This window comes from Coregonus lavaretus (genome assembly GCF_964263955.1).
Source record: "Coregonus lavaretus genome assembly, chromosome: 1".
Taxonomy (NCBI): Eukaryota; Metazoa; Chordata; class Actinopteri; order Salmoniformes; family Salmonidae; genus Coregonus; species Coregonus lavaretus.
In genome coordinates this window covers 75,925,715-75,944,910 of record NC_139988.1, presented here as the reverse complement: position 1 = coordinate 75,944,910, position 19,196 = coordinate 75,925,715, and the positions used below count along the sequence as shown (strand labels likewise).

General features: G+C 43.9%; 1 protein-coding gene and 1 pseudogene across 2 annotated transcripts in view; one reads left to right on the top strand and one right to left on the bottom strand.

Annotated features, from left to right (window-relative positions):
- LOC311134035 (caspase-7-like) overlaps window positions 1-14,424 on the top strand; it is a 46,933-nt pseudogene extending 32,509 nt beyond the window's left edge. The window contains exons 5-6 of the transcript in view: window positions 13,105-13,236; window positions 14,191-14,424. The product of the transcript in view is annotated as a caspase-7-like (transcript). The remainder of the gene's footprint in view (window positions 1-13,104; window positions 13,237-14,190) is intronic.
- A 3,722-nt stretch (window positions 14,425-18,146) lies between these two features.
- The window catches only part of LOC311134024 (zinc-binding protein A33), a gene marked incomplete at both ends in the record, with an annotated part of 34,526 nt that continues 33,476 nt past the window's right edge, over window positions 18,147-19,196 (bottom strand). The window contains one exon of the mRNA XM_084167638.1: window positions 18,147-18,724. Coding sequence (XP_084023764.1) covers window positions 18,147-18,724 — 578 coding nt within the window. The remainder of the gene's footprint in view (window positions 18,725-19,196) is intronic.

The window sequence follows — 19,196 nt, the reverse complement described above, 5'->3', positions numbered from 1 at the left end:
CCTAGATCAGATTATTATTATTATTATTATTATTATAATTTCACGGTGCGACTAATCAGCTGGATACCAAATGCGCATCCAACAAGTGTTATGCATAATTATTGAAGAACCACGTTAATGACAGTATCGATTTAGGTTTTAAGTATCAAGGTAAGGTGAGTGTTAGAAGCATTACATTTTGCAATCGCATTTATTATTTTGGATTTTTGTGCCCATGAAAACTGTTTTCACTTTGTAGCATATATAAGAAAACGCGAAATGTTACGTAGTTACACTGCATTTCTGAGCTCTCTATACAAAAAACTGTCCGACAGCGAGTTCCAGGATTCTTATAGGGTTCAAGTTCAATGTTTAATTCAACTGATTAATGCTCAACCTTTTGACACATACCAACAAATGGGTGTGATCATTCTGCAGTGGTCCCTGCAGCGTACGCTCAAATCGGTGTGATTAGAATGCTTATTTAGAACTCGTTTCGATTGATGCAACAATCAGTATTTGAACTGGCCACACTGTTTTTTCACAGAAACATTTTGCACAAACACAGTCCTTACATTTTACATTTACATTTTTTAGTCATTTAGCAGACGCTCTTATCCAGAGCGACTTACAAAGTTATGTCCTGAATGTGAGCAGTTTATTTTTGGATGCAATGTTCAGACATTCACAAAAGTAGTGACAGCATAACACAATCATCCAAACCAGAAAATGTAGGCTACATTAGTCCTAGCACTAACTGAGGAAAGATTGACGTAACACAAGCGGTCATATTTTGATAAATCTCGGCTGACATAAACCACAATATGAATTTTTATAATAATATGCCATTTAGCAGACGCTTTTATCCAAAGCGACTTACAATCATGTGTGCATACATTTTTACGTATGGGTGGTTCCAGGGATCGAACCCACTACCCTGGCGTTACAAGCGCCATGCTCTACCAATTGAGCTACAGAGGACCAATTTGCTAATAGCAATTACTATTTATAATTCATCACATCACGGGTGAGCTCACCATTGATCGAAATAATTGAGTAAAACACTTTCTAGAAGTAATCCAACGATGGGTAGTTTGTGCGTGCTGCCATGTTATTGAGGAGACAAGATGAGTTTGGTCTGTTTGCAGTATGTATGTTGAAGGGGGTGTGTCGTCTACCATCATTCACATCCCATCATTCACTTCCGGAAGTTTACTCGAAAGATGAGTGAACCCTCCCTCACCTCATTTTGTTATAACATCTTTGGTCTGACAGACGTTTACGTGAAACCCAGAATGCATTGTCTGTCAACACACATGGTTCCGCACAAAGCTGGAATTAGCTTAGCTCATCATAATCAGTACAACCTTCAAAAAAGTATTTTACATACATCATATGTGTCCATTACAATCTATGCAAAAATCGGAATGCATGATTTGTCACCATGTGAATAAAACAGTAAATATTCTGATAGTGATTTATTGATACAAGTGGCGCGTGCCGGCAGTCAATCATGTACCTCTGACACCCACTCTGAGCCATTCATTGTTGTTGTTTATGTATGTAGCTAGTGGGCTAAGCTGTAGCATTAGCAATGTCTTTCAAAAGGACACAACTCACAAATGCGGAAATTCTGGAGATTTTTGTAAATTCTGACAATGAGTCTGAGTTTGAAAGTCAGGAATCAGATTCTAACAGTGAAAAAGACAGTGAGGTGCTTCCCCCCAATCTTGTAGCCATTGAGAACCCTGAATTTGATGACCCCTTGCCCACTGACGAAGTCCCAGGTCCCTTTGAAGATGTTGGTGGTGATGGAGGCAGACCAACAGTGGATGAAGTACAGGAGGTCTGTGGTAGCTGGAAGGCCGGCAGCCATTTCACCCCTCCTGGCCCTGCTATTTGCTTTGATGAGTCCCAGTCTGGAGTGCAAAGTCCCTTGCGATTTCCCTCTGAGGCAGAGTGCTTCAAGCTGTTTCTGACAGAGGAGCTGGTGGGAGACATAGTGGAGGAGACCAATCACTATGCCTTGGAGATACAGGAGAAGAGAGAGCCAGGAGTGAGGGGGAAACTCGCTAAATGGGTGACAACCACAAATAGTGAAATGTATACCTTCCTGGTGACAGTCCTTCTCATGGGAATTGGAAGAAGAACTCCCTAAGAGAATACTGGAGCACAGATCCTATGTTTGCGACTGCCTTCTTTGCCACCCTCTTTTCCCAAGACCACTTCCTAGTTCTGCTATGATGGCTACGTTTCGTCAACAATGCAACTGCCAACCTAAATGACCCGTTAATAAGAAATGTTCTTACCAGCCTGACATCAGCATTTGGTTGGGTATTTGTTCCATACAAGGACCTATGCATTGATGAGTCCCTGATGTTATGGAAGTGTAGGCTGGCGTTCCATCAATCTATTCCCTCCAGAAGGCACAGGTTTGGGGTCAAGTTCTTTGTTAAGTGCGACGTGAAGACATGATTTCTCCAGGACAGTATAGTCTACACAGGGTCCACCACTGACATCCAACATTATGAGGGGCTTGGGGTGTCCAGGTCCATGGTGATGACCATGCTGGCTCCTCATCTCGGCAAGGGACACACTTTGTATGTGGACAATTGGTACAGCAGTCCCACACTCTTCCAGCATCTGCTCTCCAACAGCACAGGGGCCTGTGACACAGTCAGGTCGAACAGGAAGGGGATGCCGGCATTCGGATGCAAGAAAATGCAGAGAGGGGAGGTGGAGTTCAAGGAGAACAGTGAACAGCTGGCAGTAAAGTGACAAACGGCATGACAAACGAGATGTTCATGTCCTCTCCACTGTCCATAGAGTAACCATGTCAGCCACAGGGAAGGTGGACCACCTGATGGGAGAGAGAAAGATCAAACCAGACTGTGTGCTTGACAATAACCTAAAAATGGGGGCAGTGGATAAGGTGGACATGATAAACAGCTTTGTGGAATGTGCTCAGAAAACTACCAAGTGGTATAAGAAGATATCTTTCCATCTGATTGACACTGCTGCCCTCAATGGCCACATAATTCACCGCCAACTAACAGTTGAGATGATTACCGAACAAGGTATTACCTACCAAAAGTACAGAGAAAACCTAATGAGAGAGCTGCTGGAGGAGTACCACACCCCTTGGCGTTCATCCACTGGGGGCCGTCCTGCTGCAGACAATCCCCTACGCCTCACTGTACAGGATTTTCCCTGCGAAGTCCCTCAAACTGCTGATCAAGGCAGTCGCACACGGAGGCACTGCAAAGTCTGCCTGTCTGGCACCAGAAGAAGGAAGCAGAGGAGGTTGACAAAGTACAGGTGTTTAGCTTGTGACACATCTCTATGTTTCACCATGCTTTGGGGAGTACCATATTCACAAGCACTATTGAGCACATCTGCTGCAATTACTGACTGACTTGACAGGTGACTTGACAGGTGACCTGCCATGATACTATGCCTTTAGAGGTGGGGGGTGGAAATGCAGTTGTTGTTCAATCACTGCATGAATATGAAATATGGGTTGTGCATTTTCATAAGTTGTCTGTCTTTTCTTGCAGTTTTTTTCCCTCTAGTGAAACAAGTTTTTGTTGTTGTTGTTCAACCACCACCAATACTTCAATAAAATAGATAACTATTACATATAGGCCTATATGTTTTCTTGCTGTGTTTTAATCCAGTAAAACTGTTAAGTAGTGTACGTTCAAACAGTATGTTGCTAGCATACAAAAGCTGGCCTCAATCTTCAGCTCGAAAGATGTCCAGTTCCAGTTAATATATTGGCAAATAATGGCAAATAATGGTTTCTGAAAGTACAGAATAAAGAGGAATTATTAGTAATTAGAATACAACATCAGGATATATAAATGAAAAAATATTACAAAGAAGTAACATAATAACACTGCTATAAAAATAATAAATTGCATTGACAAAATCACAAATATGAGAAACAGTAACTTTGAGCTCCACAGTGGGGCAGAGCAGGGCAGGGCAGAATAGAGCTATGCTAAACAGGCCAAATGAAAACAAACCATGGTCATAAGGCCAGGGTAGCTTTAAAAGACAACACGAACTAATACTTCTCTGATGCAATTAGCATTGTTTTACAGATCTAATAGAATAATGTAGCTAGCTACATAAGCACAATTTAGTATAACACCATAAAGGTTATGAAATTAGTACCTCGCGTGTCCGCGGTTATAAGGAATACACACAAATATATTATGCTCCATTAATACAGTGAACTACAGTAGAAACGGCATAACACGACATACAGAAACTATTATAACGTAATAAGGCACTTACTTTGATAGAAACGCACACATGTCCAAAGCTATTATCATGTAGTAAGGAAAACAACAATGAAGGCAATGCGGACACCAGCCGGAAAGTGTGAAAACGTTTGTGTAGGTCCTGTTCTGACTGGAGATGCTCAAATGTCTGCATACTTGATCTGCGGAAACACTGGGGAAGTGCTTGGGGAAGTTTGTCCGGCTCAGTAAAGCCTAAAAATGTGGAGGTGGAACACAGCTCAATTCAAACTGTTGTTAGAAAATAAAACTTGTTCGAAAATCATTTTAAATTAACAAGTTGAAACAGCCTATAAATAAAAGCAGGCAGCGTAGCGTGTCTTGGTTTGAGTGCAGCGCGGATTAACTGTCACATTTTGGAACAGTGAGTGCATTTTGACATCACGTGCATAACAAACTCACGCTGGGTCGACCGTTAGAGATATTTGGAAGTCACATGTGAAAAGGTTAATATATGATATAACGACAACTTAAACTGCCATAAATGCATAGACAGAAAAGTAATGTTTTATGTCACACGATTTTGGACAAATCCGTCAAGACACAACAATGATAAAGGATTAAACATTTAAATAAACTTGTGAATTTGATTGAATATAGCAATCCCCCCTTATATCTTAATGTAAGTTGTCCAGTGTAGGAAATCCTCATTGGTACCCTAGTTTATAAAAAGACCAATTTATGCCAGTGGTTTAAAGTAAAGTGACTTGTAAATAATTAATGGTGTTCCACAAGGCTGAATTCCAGGCCCTCTTCTTTAAAAAAATGTATATAGATTATGGTGACGTGTGCCACATTTATATGAAAGTGACTGTTGTTTTTTCTTGATGGACAGATAACTATACAGTGGGGAAAAAAAGTATTTAGTCAGCCACCAGTTGTGCAAGTTCTCCCACTTAAAAAGATGAGAGCGGCCTGTAATTTTCATCATAGGTACACGTCAACTATGACAGACAAAATGAGAAAAAAAATTCCAGAAAATCACATTGTAGGATTTTTTATGAATTAATTTGCAAATTATGGTGGAAAATAAGTATTTGGTCAATAACAAAAGTTTCTCAATACTTTGTTATATACCCTTTGTTGGCAATGACACAGGTCAAATATTTTCTGTAAGTCTTCACAAGGTTTTCACACACTGTTGCTGGTATTTTGGCCCATTCCTCCATGCAGATCTCCTCTAAAGCAGTGATGTTTTGGGGCTGTCGCTGGGCAACACGCACTTTCAACTCCCTCCAAAGATTTTCTATGGGGTTGAGATCTGGAGACTGGCTAGGCCGCTCCAGGACCTTGAAAGACTTCTTACGAAGCCACTCCTTCGTTGCCCGGGCGGTGTGTTTGGGATCATTGTCATGCTGAAAGACCCAGCCACGTTTCATCTTCAATGCCCTTGCTGATGGAAGGAGGTTTTCACTCAAAATCTCACGATACATGGCCCCATTCATTCATTCCTTTACACAGATCAGTCGTCCTGGTCCCTTTGCAGAAAAACAGCCCCAAAGCATGATGTTTCCACCCCCATGCTTCACAGTAGGTATGGTGTTCTTTGGATGCAACTCAGCATTCTTTGTCCTCCAAACACGACGAGTTGAGTTTTTACCAAAGAGTTTATTTTGGTTTCATCTGACCATATGACATTCTCCCAATCCTCTTCTGGATCATCCAAATGCACTCTAGCAAACTTCAGACGGGCCTGGACATGTACTGGCTTAAGCAGGGGGACACGTCTGGCACTGCAGGATTTGAGTCCCTGGCGGCGAAGTTTGTTACTGATGGTAGACTTTGTTACTTTGGTCCTAGCTCTCTGCAGGTCATTCACTAGGTCCCCCCGTGTGGTTCTGGGATTTTTGCTCACCGTTCTTGTGATCATTTTGACCCCACGGGGTGAGTTCTTGCATGGAGCCCCAGATCGAGGGAGATTATCAGTGGGCTTGTATGTCTTCCATTTCCTAATAATTGCTCCCACGGTTAATTTCTTCAAACCAAGCTGCTTACCTATTGCAGATTCAGTCTTCCCAGCCTGGTGCAGGTCTACAATTTTGTTTCTGGTGTCCTTTGACATCTCTTTGGTCTTGGCCATAGTGGAGTTTGGAGTGTGACTGTTTGAGGTTGTGGACAGGTGTCTTTTATACTGATAACAAGTTCAAACAGGTGCCATTAATACAGGTAACGAGTGGAGGACAGAGGAGCCTCTTAAAGAAGAAGTTACAGGTCTGTGAGAGCCAGAAATCTTGCTTGTTTGTAGGTGACCAAATACTTATTTTCCACCATAATTTGCAAATAAATTCATTAAAAATCCTACAATGGAATTATCAATGGAAATCAAATGTATCAACCCATGGAGGTCTGGATATGGAGTCACCCTCAAAATTAAAGTGGAAAATCACACTACAGGCTGATCCAACTTTGATGTAATGTCCTTAAAACAAAATTAGGCTCAGTAGTGTGTGTGGCCTCCACGTGCCTGTATGACCTCCCTACAATGCCTGGGCATGCTCCTGATGAGGTGACGGATGGTCTCCTGAGGGATCTCCTCCCAGACCTGGACTAAAGCATCCGCCAACTCCTGGACAGTCTGTGGTGCAACGTGGCGTTGGTGGATGGAGCGAGACATGATTTCCCAGATGTGCTCAATTGGATTCAGGTCTGGGGAACGGGCGGGCCAGTCCATAGCATCAATGCCTTCCTCTTGCAGGAACTGCTGACACACTCCAGCCACATGAGGTCTAGCATTGTCTTGCATTAGGAGGAACCCAGGGCCAACCGCACCAGCATATGGTCTCACAAGGGGTCTGAGGATCTCATCTCGGTACCTAATGGCAGTCAGGCTACCTCTGGCGAGCACATGGTGCGGCCCCCCAAATAAATGCCACCCCACACCATGACTGACCCACCGCCAAACCGGTCATGCTGGAGGATGTTGCAGGCAGCAGAACGTTCTCCACGGCGTCTCCAGACTCTGTCACGTCTGTCACATGTGCTCAGTGTGAACCTGCTTTCATCTGTGAAGAGCACAGGGCGCCAGTGGCGAATTTGCCAATCTTGGTGTCCTCTGGCAAATGCCAAACGTCCTGCACGGTGTTGGGCTGTAAGCACAACCCCCACCTGTGGACGTCGGGCCCTCATAGCACCCTCATGGAGTCTGTTTCTGACCGTTTGAGCAGACACATGCACATTTGTGGCCTGCTGGAGGTCATTTTGCAGGGCTCTTGCAGTGCTCCTCCTGCTACCCCTTGCAAAAAGGCGGAGGTAAAGGTCCTGCTGCTGGGTTGTTGCCCTCCTACGGCCTCCTCCACGTCTCCTGATGTACAGGCCTGTCTCCTGGTAGCGCCTTCATGCTCTGGACACTACGCTGACAGACACAGCAAACCTTCTTGCTACAGCTCGCATTGATGTGCTATCCTGGATGAGCTGCACTACCTGAGCCACTTGTGTGGGTTGTAAACTCCGTCTCATGCTACCACTAGAGTGAAAGCACCGCCAGCATTCAAAAGTGACCAAAACATCAGCCAGGAAGCATAGGAACTGAGAAGTGGTCTGTGGTCACCACCTGCAGAACCACTTCTTTATTGGGGGTGTCTTGCTAATTGCCTATAATTTCCACCTGTTGTCTATTCCATTTGCACAACAGCATGTTACATTTATTGTCAATCAGTGTTGTTTCCTATGTGGACAGTTTGATTTCACAGAAGTGTGATTGACTTGGAGTTTTTGAGCAGTGTATGTTGAATATGTTTGCAGTCCACATTGTTGTAATTGAATTGATTCAGTATGGAAATACATTGTTAAACATAGCCTATAGCATTCGCACTGATATAGGAGATAGGCCTGCATTGCAGTCTGGACATCGACATTCCAAACGTAGTCAATAAGCAAGATTCAATTCACTCGGCTATTGATAAGGTCTAAAAATACTTTAAATAGGCTATGCGTAAATACAGTTGCAGGCACCATAACTGCTCCCTGTGGGCCTATAATACAGACAAGGCAACTTAGACTATGGAGGGTTTTACGCAAGTCCAAACTTTTCACAGGAGCATCATGGAAACATCTTACAGATTTTATTTGCACTTCTCCAGGAATAGCAGACGGAATTGCATTGCATTTGAGCAATGTACGTTCTCAACATAAACCCATGAACGGTGAATCTTTCTAATAAGTTTGTATTTTAATCAAATTAAACAAAAAATGATCAATCTGTTTTTTAAAACAACAATATTTCTAAATAGGATCGGGTCAGAAGCATGATATCATAAATCGCATCTCTCGTTCCATGAGCAATGGGTGCACAAGTAGGCCTAAGGGCTCTTCGGCAGGAGATAGTTGAAGATAGTTTATTAAATAGTATACAGTAATCCTACAATAGGCCTAGTTATAACAAACATGTAGCCAATCTAGTGTTTTTATTAGCTTTAACATGGGAATATTCGTCGACACACATTTGGAAAATGCACTGCATGTTCGAGCCATGGACAATTGGACATTTGTCACACCCTGGCTCGGGGACTCATTATGTTGAGCCAGGGTGTGTTCATTCTATGTTTTCTGTTTCTTTGGTGGGTGTTCTAGGTTCTCTATTTTCTATGTTTGCCGGTGTGACTCCCAATCAGGGGCAACGAGTGTCAGCTGTCGGCTGGTTGTCTCTGATTGGGAGCCATATTTAATCAGTCTGTTTTTCTTTCGGGTTGTGGGATTTTGTTCGTGTGTGTTCATGTTGTACACTGGACGTCACGCTTTCGTTGTTTATTGTTTTTGTTCTTGTGAGCATTTAATAAATATAATATGTTCACTCGCAACGCTGCGCCTTGGTCTCCTGTTCTAGACGATCGTGACAGAAAATCCCACCAGTACCAGACCAAGCAGCGTGAGGAGGAGAAAGGAAGGACCTGGGATCAGGGGAGTAGGAGTTTCGGCTGGGCCACGCTAAGTGAAGAGGAGAGAGGCTGGTCTATGAAGCAATGGATCGAGAGTCTGGCGAGAGCTAGGGAGGCCTGGTCCACGGGGAGGAGAGAACCCCAGAAATTTTTTAGGGGGGGGCTCACGACGTGGACGACGGGGCAGCAGGAGGCCGCGATGGAGCGGTCCAGCGGGTGTGAAGAGGAGGCCGCCAGGTTAAGGGGGCCACTGGTCACAGAGGAGAGGGAAAGTGTGGAGGCACGGCGAGTACTGGGGTGTGTTACCAGTCCGGTCCGGCCCGTTCCTGATCCCTGCGTAGGGCCAGTGGTGTGTGTCCCCAGTACGGTCCGGCCTGTTCCTGTTCCTCGCATCGAGCCTGTGGTGCGTGTCGTCAGCCCGGCCCGGCCTGTTCCTGCTTCCCGCATCGAGTCTGTGGTGCGCGTCGCCAGCCCGGCCCGGCCTGTTCCTTCTCCCCGCACCAAGTCTGTGGTGCGCGTCGCCAGCCCGGCCCGGCCTGTTCCTTCTCCCCGCACCAAGTCTGTGGTGCGCGTCGCCAGCCCGGCCCGGCCCGTTCCTTCTCCCCGCACCAAGTCTGTGGTGTGCGTCGTCAGTCCGGCACGGCCCGTGCCTGTTCCCCGCACCAGGTCAGGGGTGCGCTTCGACGGCCCGGCTCGGCCCGCTCCTGCTTCCCACACCAAGCCAGTGGTGTGCGTCGTCAGTCCGGCACGGCCCGTGCCTGTTCCCCGCACCAGGTCGGGAGTGCGCTTTGACGGCCCGGCTCGGCCCGCTCCTGCTCCCCACACCAAGCCTGTGGTGCGTTTCGTCAGCCCTGTTCGGCTCGTTCCTGCTCTCCGCACCAAGTCTGTGGTGCGCGTCGCCAGCCCATTCCGGTCCATTCCTGCTCCACGCACCAAGCCAGGGGTGTGTATCGTCAGCCCGGTCCGGTCCGTTCCTGTTCCACGCACCAAGCCAGGGGCGCGTGTCGTCAGTCCGGCTCCGGCCAGTGGGGCTAGACAGGACCAGGGGTACTTTGGGGGGTTGGAGAGGAAGTGGGGATCAAGCCCGGAGCCGGAGCCGCCGCCGAGGAGGAATGCCCACCCAGCCCTCCCCCTGTTTTTGCTCGTATTTAGGCGCGGTCGCAGTCCGCGCCTTTAGGGGGGGGTACTGTCACACCCTGGCTCGGGGACTCATTATGTTGAGCCAGGGTGTGTTCATTCTATGTTTTCTGTTTCTTTGGTGGGTGTTCTAGGTTGTCTATTTTCTATGTTTGCCGGTGTGACTCCCAATCAGGGGCAACGAGTGTCAGCTGTCGGCTGGTTGTCTCTGATTGGGAGCCATATTTAATCAGTCTGTTTTTCTTTCGGGTTGTGGGATTTTGTTCGTGTGTGTTCGTGTTGTACACTGGACGTCACGCTTTCGTTGTTTATTGTTTTTGTTCTTGTGAGCATTTAATAAATATAATATGTTCACTCGCAACGCTGCGCCTTGGTCTCCTGTTCTAGACGATCGTGACAACATTGTCCAAACGTTATAATAAGGTTAGCCTACCATTGCCGTTGATATGGCCTGTTAGTGACTTAGCCACGTGAAAGGTAAAAAAACGAACAGGAAAATAGTCTAGGCTACAAGTGGATTCAGCACCAAGGACAGCAATCAGAATTCCAGTGATTTGACAGTTGGGTCCAACAGATGAAAATGGAAGATGCAATTTTTCAAACAATATGATCAAGGAAAAACAATAAAGCAGTCTATATAACTTGATGTTCCTAAACAGACTTCCTACTGACACATTTCATTCAATGGGCATCACACATAGGCCTAATGTGTCCAAACTTTTCACAGAAGCTGCATGGACAAAAATAATGTCCAATACAGTGAGGGAAAAAAGTATTTGATCCCCTGCTGATTTTGTACGGTTGCCCACTGACAAAGAAATGATCAGTCTATAATTTTAATGGTAGGTTTATTTGAACAGTGAGAGACAGAATAACAACAACAAAATCCAGAAAAACGCATGTCAAAAATGTTATAAATTGATTTGCATTTTAATGAGGGAAAGAAGTATTTGACCCCCTCTCAATCAGAAAGATTTCTGGCTCCCAGGTGTCTTTTATACAGGTAACGAGCTGAGATTAGGAGCACACTCTTAAAGGGAGTGCTCCTAATCTCAGCTTGTTACCTGTATAAAAGACACCTGTCCACAGAAGCAATCAATCAATCAGATTCCAAACTCTCCACCATGGCCAAGTCCAAAGAGCTCTCTAATGATGTCAGGGATAAGATTGTAGACCTACACAAGGCTGGAATGGGCTACAAGACCATCGCCAAGCAGCTTGGTGAGAAGGTGACAACAGTTGGTGCGATTATTCGCAAATGGAAGAAACACAAAATAACTGTCAATCTCCCTCAGCCTGGGGCTCCATGCAAGATCTCACCTCGTGGAGTTGCAATGATCATGAGAACGGTGAGGAATCAGCCCAGAACTACACGGGAGGATCTTGTCAATGTTCTCAAGGCAGCTGGGACCATAGTCACCAAGAAAACAGTTGGTAACACACTACGCCGTGAAGGACTGAAATCCTGCAGCGCCCGCAAGGTCCCCCTGCTCAAGAAAGCACATATACAGGCCCGTCTGAAGTTTGCCAATGAACATCTGAATGATTCAGAGGAGAACTGGGTGAAAGTGTTGTGGTCAGATGAGACCAAAATGGAGCTCTTTGGCATCAACTCAACTCGCTGTGTTTGGAGGAGGAGGAATGCTGCCTATGACCCCAAGAACACCATACCCAATGTCAAACATGGAGGTGGAAACATTATGCTAAGGGGACAGGACAACTTCACCGCATCAAAGGGACGATGGACGGGGCCATGTACTGTCAAATCTTGGGTGAGAACCTCCTTCCCTCAGCCAGGGCATTGAAAATGGGTCGTGGATGGCTATTCCAGCATAACAATGACCAAAAACACACGGCCAAGGCAACAAAGAGTGGCTCAAGAAGAAGCACATTAAGGTCCTGGAGTGGCCTAGCCAGTCTCCAGACCTTAATCCCATAGAAAATCTGTGGAGGGAGCTGAAGGTTCGAGTTGCCAAACGTCAGCCTCAAAACCTTAATGACTTGGAGAAGATCTGCAAAGAGGAGTGGGACAAAATCCCTCCTGAGATGTGTGCAAACCTTGTGGCCAACTACAAGAAACATCTGACCTCTGTGATGCCAACAAGGATTTTGCCACCAAGTACTAAGTCATGTTTTGCAGAGGGGTCAAATACTTATTTCCCTCATTAAAATGCAAATCAATTGATAACATTTTTGACATGCATTTTTCTGGATTTGTTTTGTTGTTATTTTGTCTCTCACTGTACAAATAAACCTACCATTAAAACTATAGACTGATCATGTCTTTGTCAGTGGGCAAACGTACAAAATCAGCAGGGGATGAAATACTTTTTTTCCCTCACTGTATATAGAAAAAACGGAATGTCTGTTGACTGTTATGCTGCTCGCGATATTTAAAAAAACATTGGTTATAGGCTACTGTACAGAATCGATGCCATAACCAATTGCGTTACCGCTAAGACCAGCCTTTGTTGAGTCTTAAATATCACCAGTGGCGCTGCTTGAAATTGGCACATTGGCAAAAAAAATGAAGGACACACCTTCAAATATTTCCACTCCTCCCACCTTAGCGCAAGCGAGCTGATATAAGACAGGTATATTACCAACTCTGGCGCCTGAGTTGGAAAATAGCATAGCGCTGGCTTTTACAAATTGAAATTGCCAAAGAGTGTGCGTTTGACACTAGCGCCGGCTTAACGGCAGCTGAAAATAGAGCCTCTTATGTAATGCCCCTTCTTTTACCAGGTTGTCCTTGAAACTCTGTTAAATAAAGGTTGAATAAAATGTCATTTCATTTGATTCACCAGGCTTGTCAGGGTTCTGAGTTCGATGATGGCATACAGACGGATTCCGGGCCCCCCAATGATACCCTTGAAACGGATGCAAATCCCAGGCACAAGATTCCTGTCAAGGCAGATTTCCTTTTCGCCTACTCCACCGTGCCAACATTCCCATACATTTTCCAGCTAACCTAGTCCGTCTGCTCCTAAATGTTCCCTGCACAGATAGTCTGACAGAAATCCCATAGTTACTATCTCCGCCTCAGACCCTCCCAGGTTGTGTCTGGGACCATGGTAGCTGGTAAAACACATCCACTATCCAGTTTTGATACTGTGTGAGAGAATCTGTTTGTGAGACTGTCTATAGCTAGGTTTTAATCCAATTGGTGACAGATTTTCAATCAAATGTTCTCAAATCTGCATAAATAAAATATGCACATTTTCCCAGCAGTGGTGTGTTTCCACCAAACATACTTTTTGCAGGCACTGCACACAAAAATTTACTTTTTCGCTTAAGTTTTCATGTACTGAATAAGTTCAATGTGTTTCCATCGCATTTTGAACTCTACCAATAGTTTTGTCAAAAAAACTGTTCCGTTAAATAGTAAATGTGTCTACTCTGGTCTTGGCACTTGCGCTCTAGCCAACAGCTTGTAGATACAGTGTGGGTAGGCTAGTCTACATGATGAGAATATTATGAATAAGAGCGAGAATGTTATTATTTGTCAAACGGCAGTCAAGCATCGATCATCATGTCACCAGAATAAGACCCTCGATATTTTTTGGAAAGGAGTATCAAGCTCATCACCGTGCACTTTCACCACCCTGTGATGTTCATCATATTTTATTTATTCTGTAGCCTAATAAACTGCATGGTTTCCTGAGTCGTAGAACCACACACCATATCATCTCGTGACTCCAAATGTACTTCGATATGATGGCTATTTGATCCATATTTGTGCATAAAGGCGTATCCATCGCCATTTCTCACATAATTAATTTTACAGACACAAAAAGATCCCACCATGTCGAATGAACAAATTATCTGTCTGCATTTATAAAACTGTACCAAAACTAACATCAGCGCCAATTGGAGAGAGTGATGTGGCTGCTCTTCCAGGGTACTACTCATGGAGAAACCCTGGGCATGGCTCCTGGTTTGTCCAGGCACTCTGCTACGTCCTCAATGAGTTTGTCAAGCAGCTGGAGATCATGCAGATCCTCACATGTGTCAACTAAATGGTGGCCACCAGTTTCGAGTCCTGGTCCGAGGACCCACACTTCAGCGAGAAAAAGCAGATCCCATGTGTGGTCACCATGCTGACAAAAGAGCTGTATTTCAACTGACTGCCAATGACCATCACAGACTGACAGAACGTAAGGACGGAATCAGTTATATCTGAAAATCTGTTATATCTGAAAATGGTCTAATTTGTTTTCCAGCTTGTCCAAATTTGGACATGCATACAAGCATTTGATTTATTGGCAAATATCCCAGCTAACAGTATTTGTGCCAAAGGGCATTTATTTTAGGTTTGGAGGGAAGGGAACATTTCTTGACATGAAGAGGTAGTTTTCCTGAGCCATGGTACTTGAACATTGGAGTCAACATGGGCCAGCATCCATGTGGAATGCTTTCGACACCTTGTATAGTCCATGCTCCGACGAATTGAGGCTGTTCTGAGGGCAAACGGGGGGTGGGTGCAACTCAATATTAGGAAGGTGTTCCTATTGTTTGGTATACTCAGTGTTTCAATGTCTTATCAATGGCCTTGGTTCATTGAACTTGTCTTATGAATTACCTCTTTCTGTTGACGAATTCACTAATTTCATTGTTTTTGTTTCTTGCACAACACTATTGGTGAACATTTTTCAAATAATGTTGAGTTAGAAGTAAAACAACATATGCCTGAATCTGGTCTCAAAGCACAAATGACGACATTGTTTCACTGTACAGTACCAGTCAAAAGTTTGGACACACCTACTCATTCCAGGGTTTTTCTTTATTTTTACTATTTTCTACATTGTAGAATAATAGTGAAGACATCAAAACTATAAAATAACACATATAGTTGTAACCAAAAAAGTGTTAAACAAATCAAAATCTATTTTATATTTGAGATTCTTCAAAGAAGCCACCCTTTGCCTTGATGACAACTTTGCACACTCTTGGTATTCTCTCAACCAGCTTCATGAGGTAGTCACCTGGAATGCATTTCAATTAACAGGTGTGCCTTCTTATAAGTTAATTTGTGGAATTTCTTTACTTCTTAATGCGTTTGAGCCAATCAGTTGTGTTGTGACAAGGTAGTTTTGTGACAGAAAATAGCCCTATTTGGTAAAATACCAAGTCCATGTTATGGCAAGAACAGCTCAAATAAGCAAAGAGAAATGACAGTCCATCATTACTTTAAGACATGAAGGTCAATCAATACAGAATATTTCAAGAACTTTCAACGTTTCTTCAAGTGCAGTCGCAAAACCCATCAAGCGCTATGATGAAACTGGCTCTCATGAGGACCGCTACAGGAATGGAAGACCCAGAGTTACCTCTGCTGCAGAGGATAAGTTAACTGCACCTCAGATTGCAGCCCAAATAAATGCTTAACAGAGTTAAAGTAACAGACACATCTCAACATCAACTTTATGCTTTATCTTGGCCAGGTCGCAGTTGTAAATGAGAACTTGTTCTCAACTGGCTTACCTGGTTAAATAAAGGTGAAATAAAAAACTGTTCAGAGGAGACTGTGTGAATCAGGCCTTCATGGTCAAATTGCTGCTAAGAAACCACTACTAAAGGACACCAATAAGAAGAAGAGACTTGCTTGGTCCAAGAAACACGAGCAATGGACTTTAGACCGGTGGAAATGTGTCCTTTGGTCTGGAGTCTAAATTTGAGATTTTTGGTTACAACCGCTGTGGCTTTGTGAGACACGGTGTGGGTGAACGGATTATCTCTGCATGTGTATTTCCCACCGTAAAGCATGGAGGAGGGGGTTTTATGGTGTGGGGGTGCTTTGCTGGTGACACTGTCTGTGATTTATTTAGAATTCAAGGTACACTTAACCAGCATGGCTACCACAGCATTCTACAGCGATACGCCATCCCATCTGGTTTGGGTTTAGTGGGACTATCATTTGTTTTTCAAAAGGACAATGACCCAACACACCTCCCGGCTTTGTAAGGGATATTTTACCAAGAAGGAGAGTGATGGTGTGCTGCATCAGATGACCTGTTCTCAACAATCACCCGACCTCAACCAAATTGGTTTGGGATGAGTTGGACCGCAGTGTGAAGGAAAAGCAGCCAACAAGTGCTCAGCATATGTGGGAACTCCTTCAAGACTGTTGGAAAAGCATTCCACGTGAAGCTGGTTGAGAGAATTCCAAGAGTGTGCAAAGCTGTCATCAAGGCAAAGGGAGGCTATTTGAAGAATCTCAAATATAAAATATATTTTGATTTGTTTAACACTTTTTTAGTTACTACATGATTCCATATGTTATTTCATAGTTTTGATGTCTAGAAAATAGTAATAATAAAGAAAAACCCTTGAATGAGTAGGTGTGTCCAAACTTTTGAGGCACCAGGCATTGTCCTTCAATTTCAAAATCAAATGCATTCATATTTTACATATTTATGATCTTGAAATTTACAGAAATGTGAAATTGATCAAAATTGATACAATTGAAACATAAAAAACGGTCATGCTAAATGTTATTCTCATGGCATTTGATAAATGCTTTGAGTGCCAAATATCACATACATTTGATCATGAATACCTTCAATATCCAGTACATAGGAAGCTATTACTGGTGGTACAAGTCTTACCATTCACAACTCACCGTTCCTAATTCGCAAACTGCATTCTTCCAATTTACAGGATTGCTACTACGGATTGCTAGTAACTTATTTTATACATTTTTACATGTTATTACATTTTAGTCATTTAGCAGAAGCTCTTATCCAGAGCGACTTACAGTTAGTGAGTGCATACATATATTTTTCCATACTGGCCCCCTGCGGGAATCGAACCCACAACCCTGGCGTTGCAAACGCCATGCTCTACCAACATCCCTGCCTGCCATTCCCTCCCCTACCCTGGACAACGCTGGGCCAATTGTGCGCCGCCCCATGGGTCTCCCGGTCACGGCCGGCTACGACAGAGCCTTATACATGATTACGCAATAATTCTATAAGCCATAGTAGTGAACAGTACGCTGGCGACCGAGTAGACATGTTACCCATTCTACACATACCTGTCAATCACATACATGGCACTCTTGAATCCTCTCGACACATGAATCTCTTATCAGTGATGTAGTGCCCAACCTGTACTGAAAGGAGTGTTTGCTCCACTTGTTTTGGAATGGAATTGAAGGGGAAAATCATATTTTAAATGCTTTCCAGGTTTAAATGCTATTGACCTCAGGAATATGTTTGAAAATAAAAAAATAAAAATTATTATATACTGTAGAATAGGAAGACAAATTCCCTAAAAAAGGAAATATTGTGAATCTACTAAATATTGCCATAATCTACGGCTCCTTTTGAATCTGGGGCAATACAACGTTTAAATTACTTCACATCAAAGGAATGCCTATTTAAACACTACTTTATTGTATTAAACATGAAGAATTTTATTGTAAAATGAATAGTGTGGTTATTTTTGTCGTACTAACATTGCATACTCATGCTAATCCTGGATTTACAATCAATCAATTCAGTTAAATGAAAACTTTGCCTAAGGGCCTGCACACCAAGTCCGAAAGGTGTAGAAACAAATGTTTCAACATTAGGTGGGTGTTTCAAGCTCCTGGAAATGTATATAGGCTAGTCAGCCTGATATGCTATAGGTCAGTGAATTTTTTTATACACTTTTTTTTTTTTACACATACAGAAGTCAAACTTGTTTGGATTGGAAGCGGACATACCATTGCAGCACCAGACAGTCGGGCCAGGTGTGCAGAAAAAAAATCAGACTTGGTGTGCATGGTTCATAACACACAAAAAACACATGACAAAAGTTATATGCCACCTCCATTCCCTCCACACTTGGCATGTGTCCTCCATCAGAGGGTAGGGGCAGACCGTGAGGCATCGCAAATCTTAAGGGGCTTCCAGTTGGACCCCTGATTGTCGTGCCCGGGGCACACCGCCTGGTGGAGGACATTGGTGAAGGTGGCGACATAGAAGCAGTGGAGAGGGGTCATGGTGTCAGCCACAAGGAAGCACACCAGGCCCCCGGGGAAGCTGGAGTAAATACCGATGCGAGTGAAGTGCTGTCCGGCCACCACAGGGAGCGCGTGGGCCACCCTGTCATGCCATGCTGTGTAGTCCCCATTAAAGAACTCCACTGCCCAAGACTCGTCTCCACGGCCCAGCCAGCAGTCCTCCTCACGGCCCTTGCGTGGGATGCTTGGGTAGGTGAGGCCTATCTCCCAGTAGGTCTTCCCACTTACCTGCACCTCCCAGTAGTGACGGCCCTCTCGGAAGCCCTGCCGGCTGATGGCGTTGAGGGTGGTGTCGAAGCGTGAGGGGTTCTCTGGGACTTCTTGCCAGGTGTCCGTGTACTCTACCAAGTCACCCTTAGGGGAGATTATAAGTTTCGGGTGGGCAGTGGTAGGGTCAAGGACAACATCAGAGGCATCTAAGTAAAACACATAAATTGAGCAATTAAATACATATTTCTAATAAGTTTATAAAGAGAATAGGCTCAATGTTTTCGCCTTCAATAGCATTCATCAAAATATTTTTTTATTGCGTGACCAATCAAACCGTTAATAGATTAATACATGTTTTTATTATTTTGTGATTTATAGTGGCCCATACAGTAATGTTTGATATACAGCACCAGTCAAAAGTTTGGACACACCTACTCATTCCAGGGTTTTTCTTTACTTTTACTATTTTCTACAATGTAGAATAATAGTGAAGACATCAAAACTATGAAATTACACATATGGAATCATGTAGTAACCCAATTTTTTTTGCAACAAATCATCAATATTTTGTTTATATTTGAGATTCTTCAAATAGCCACCCTTTGCCTTGATGACAGCTTCGCACACTCTTGGCATTCTCTCAACCAGCTTCATGAGGTAGTCACCTGGAATGCATTT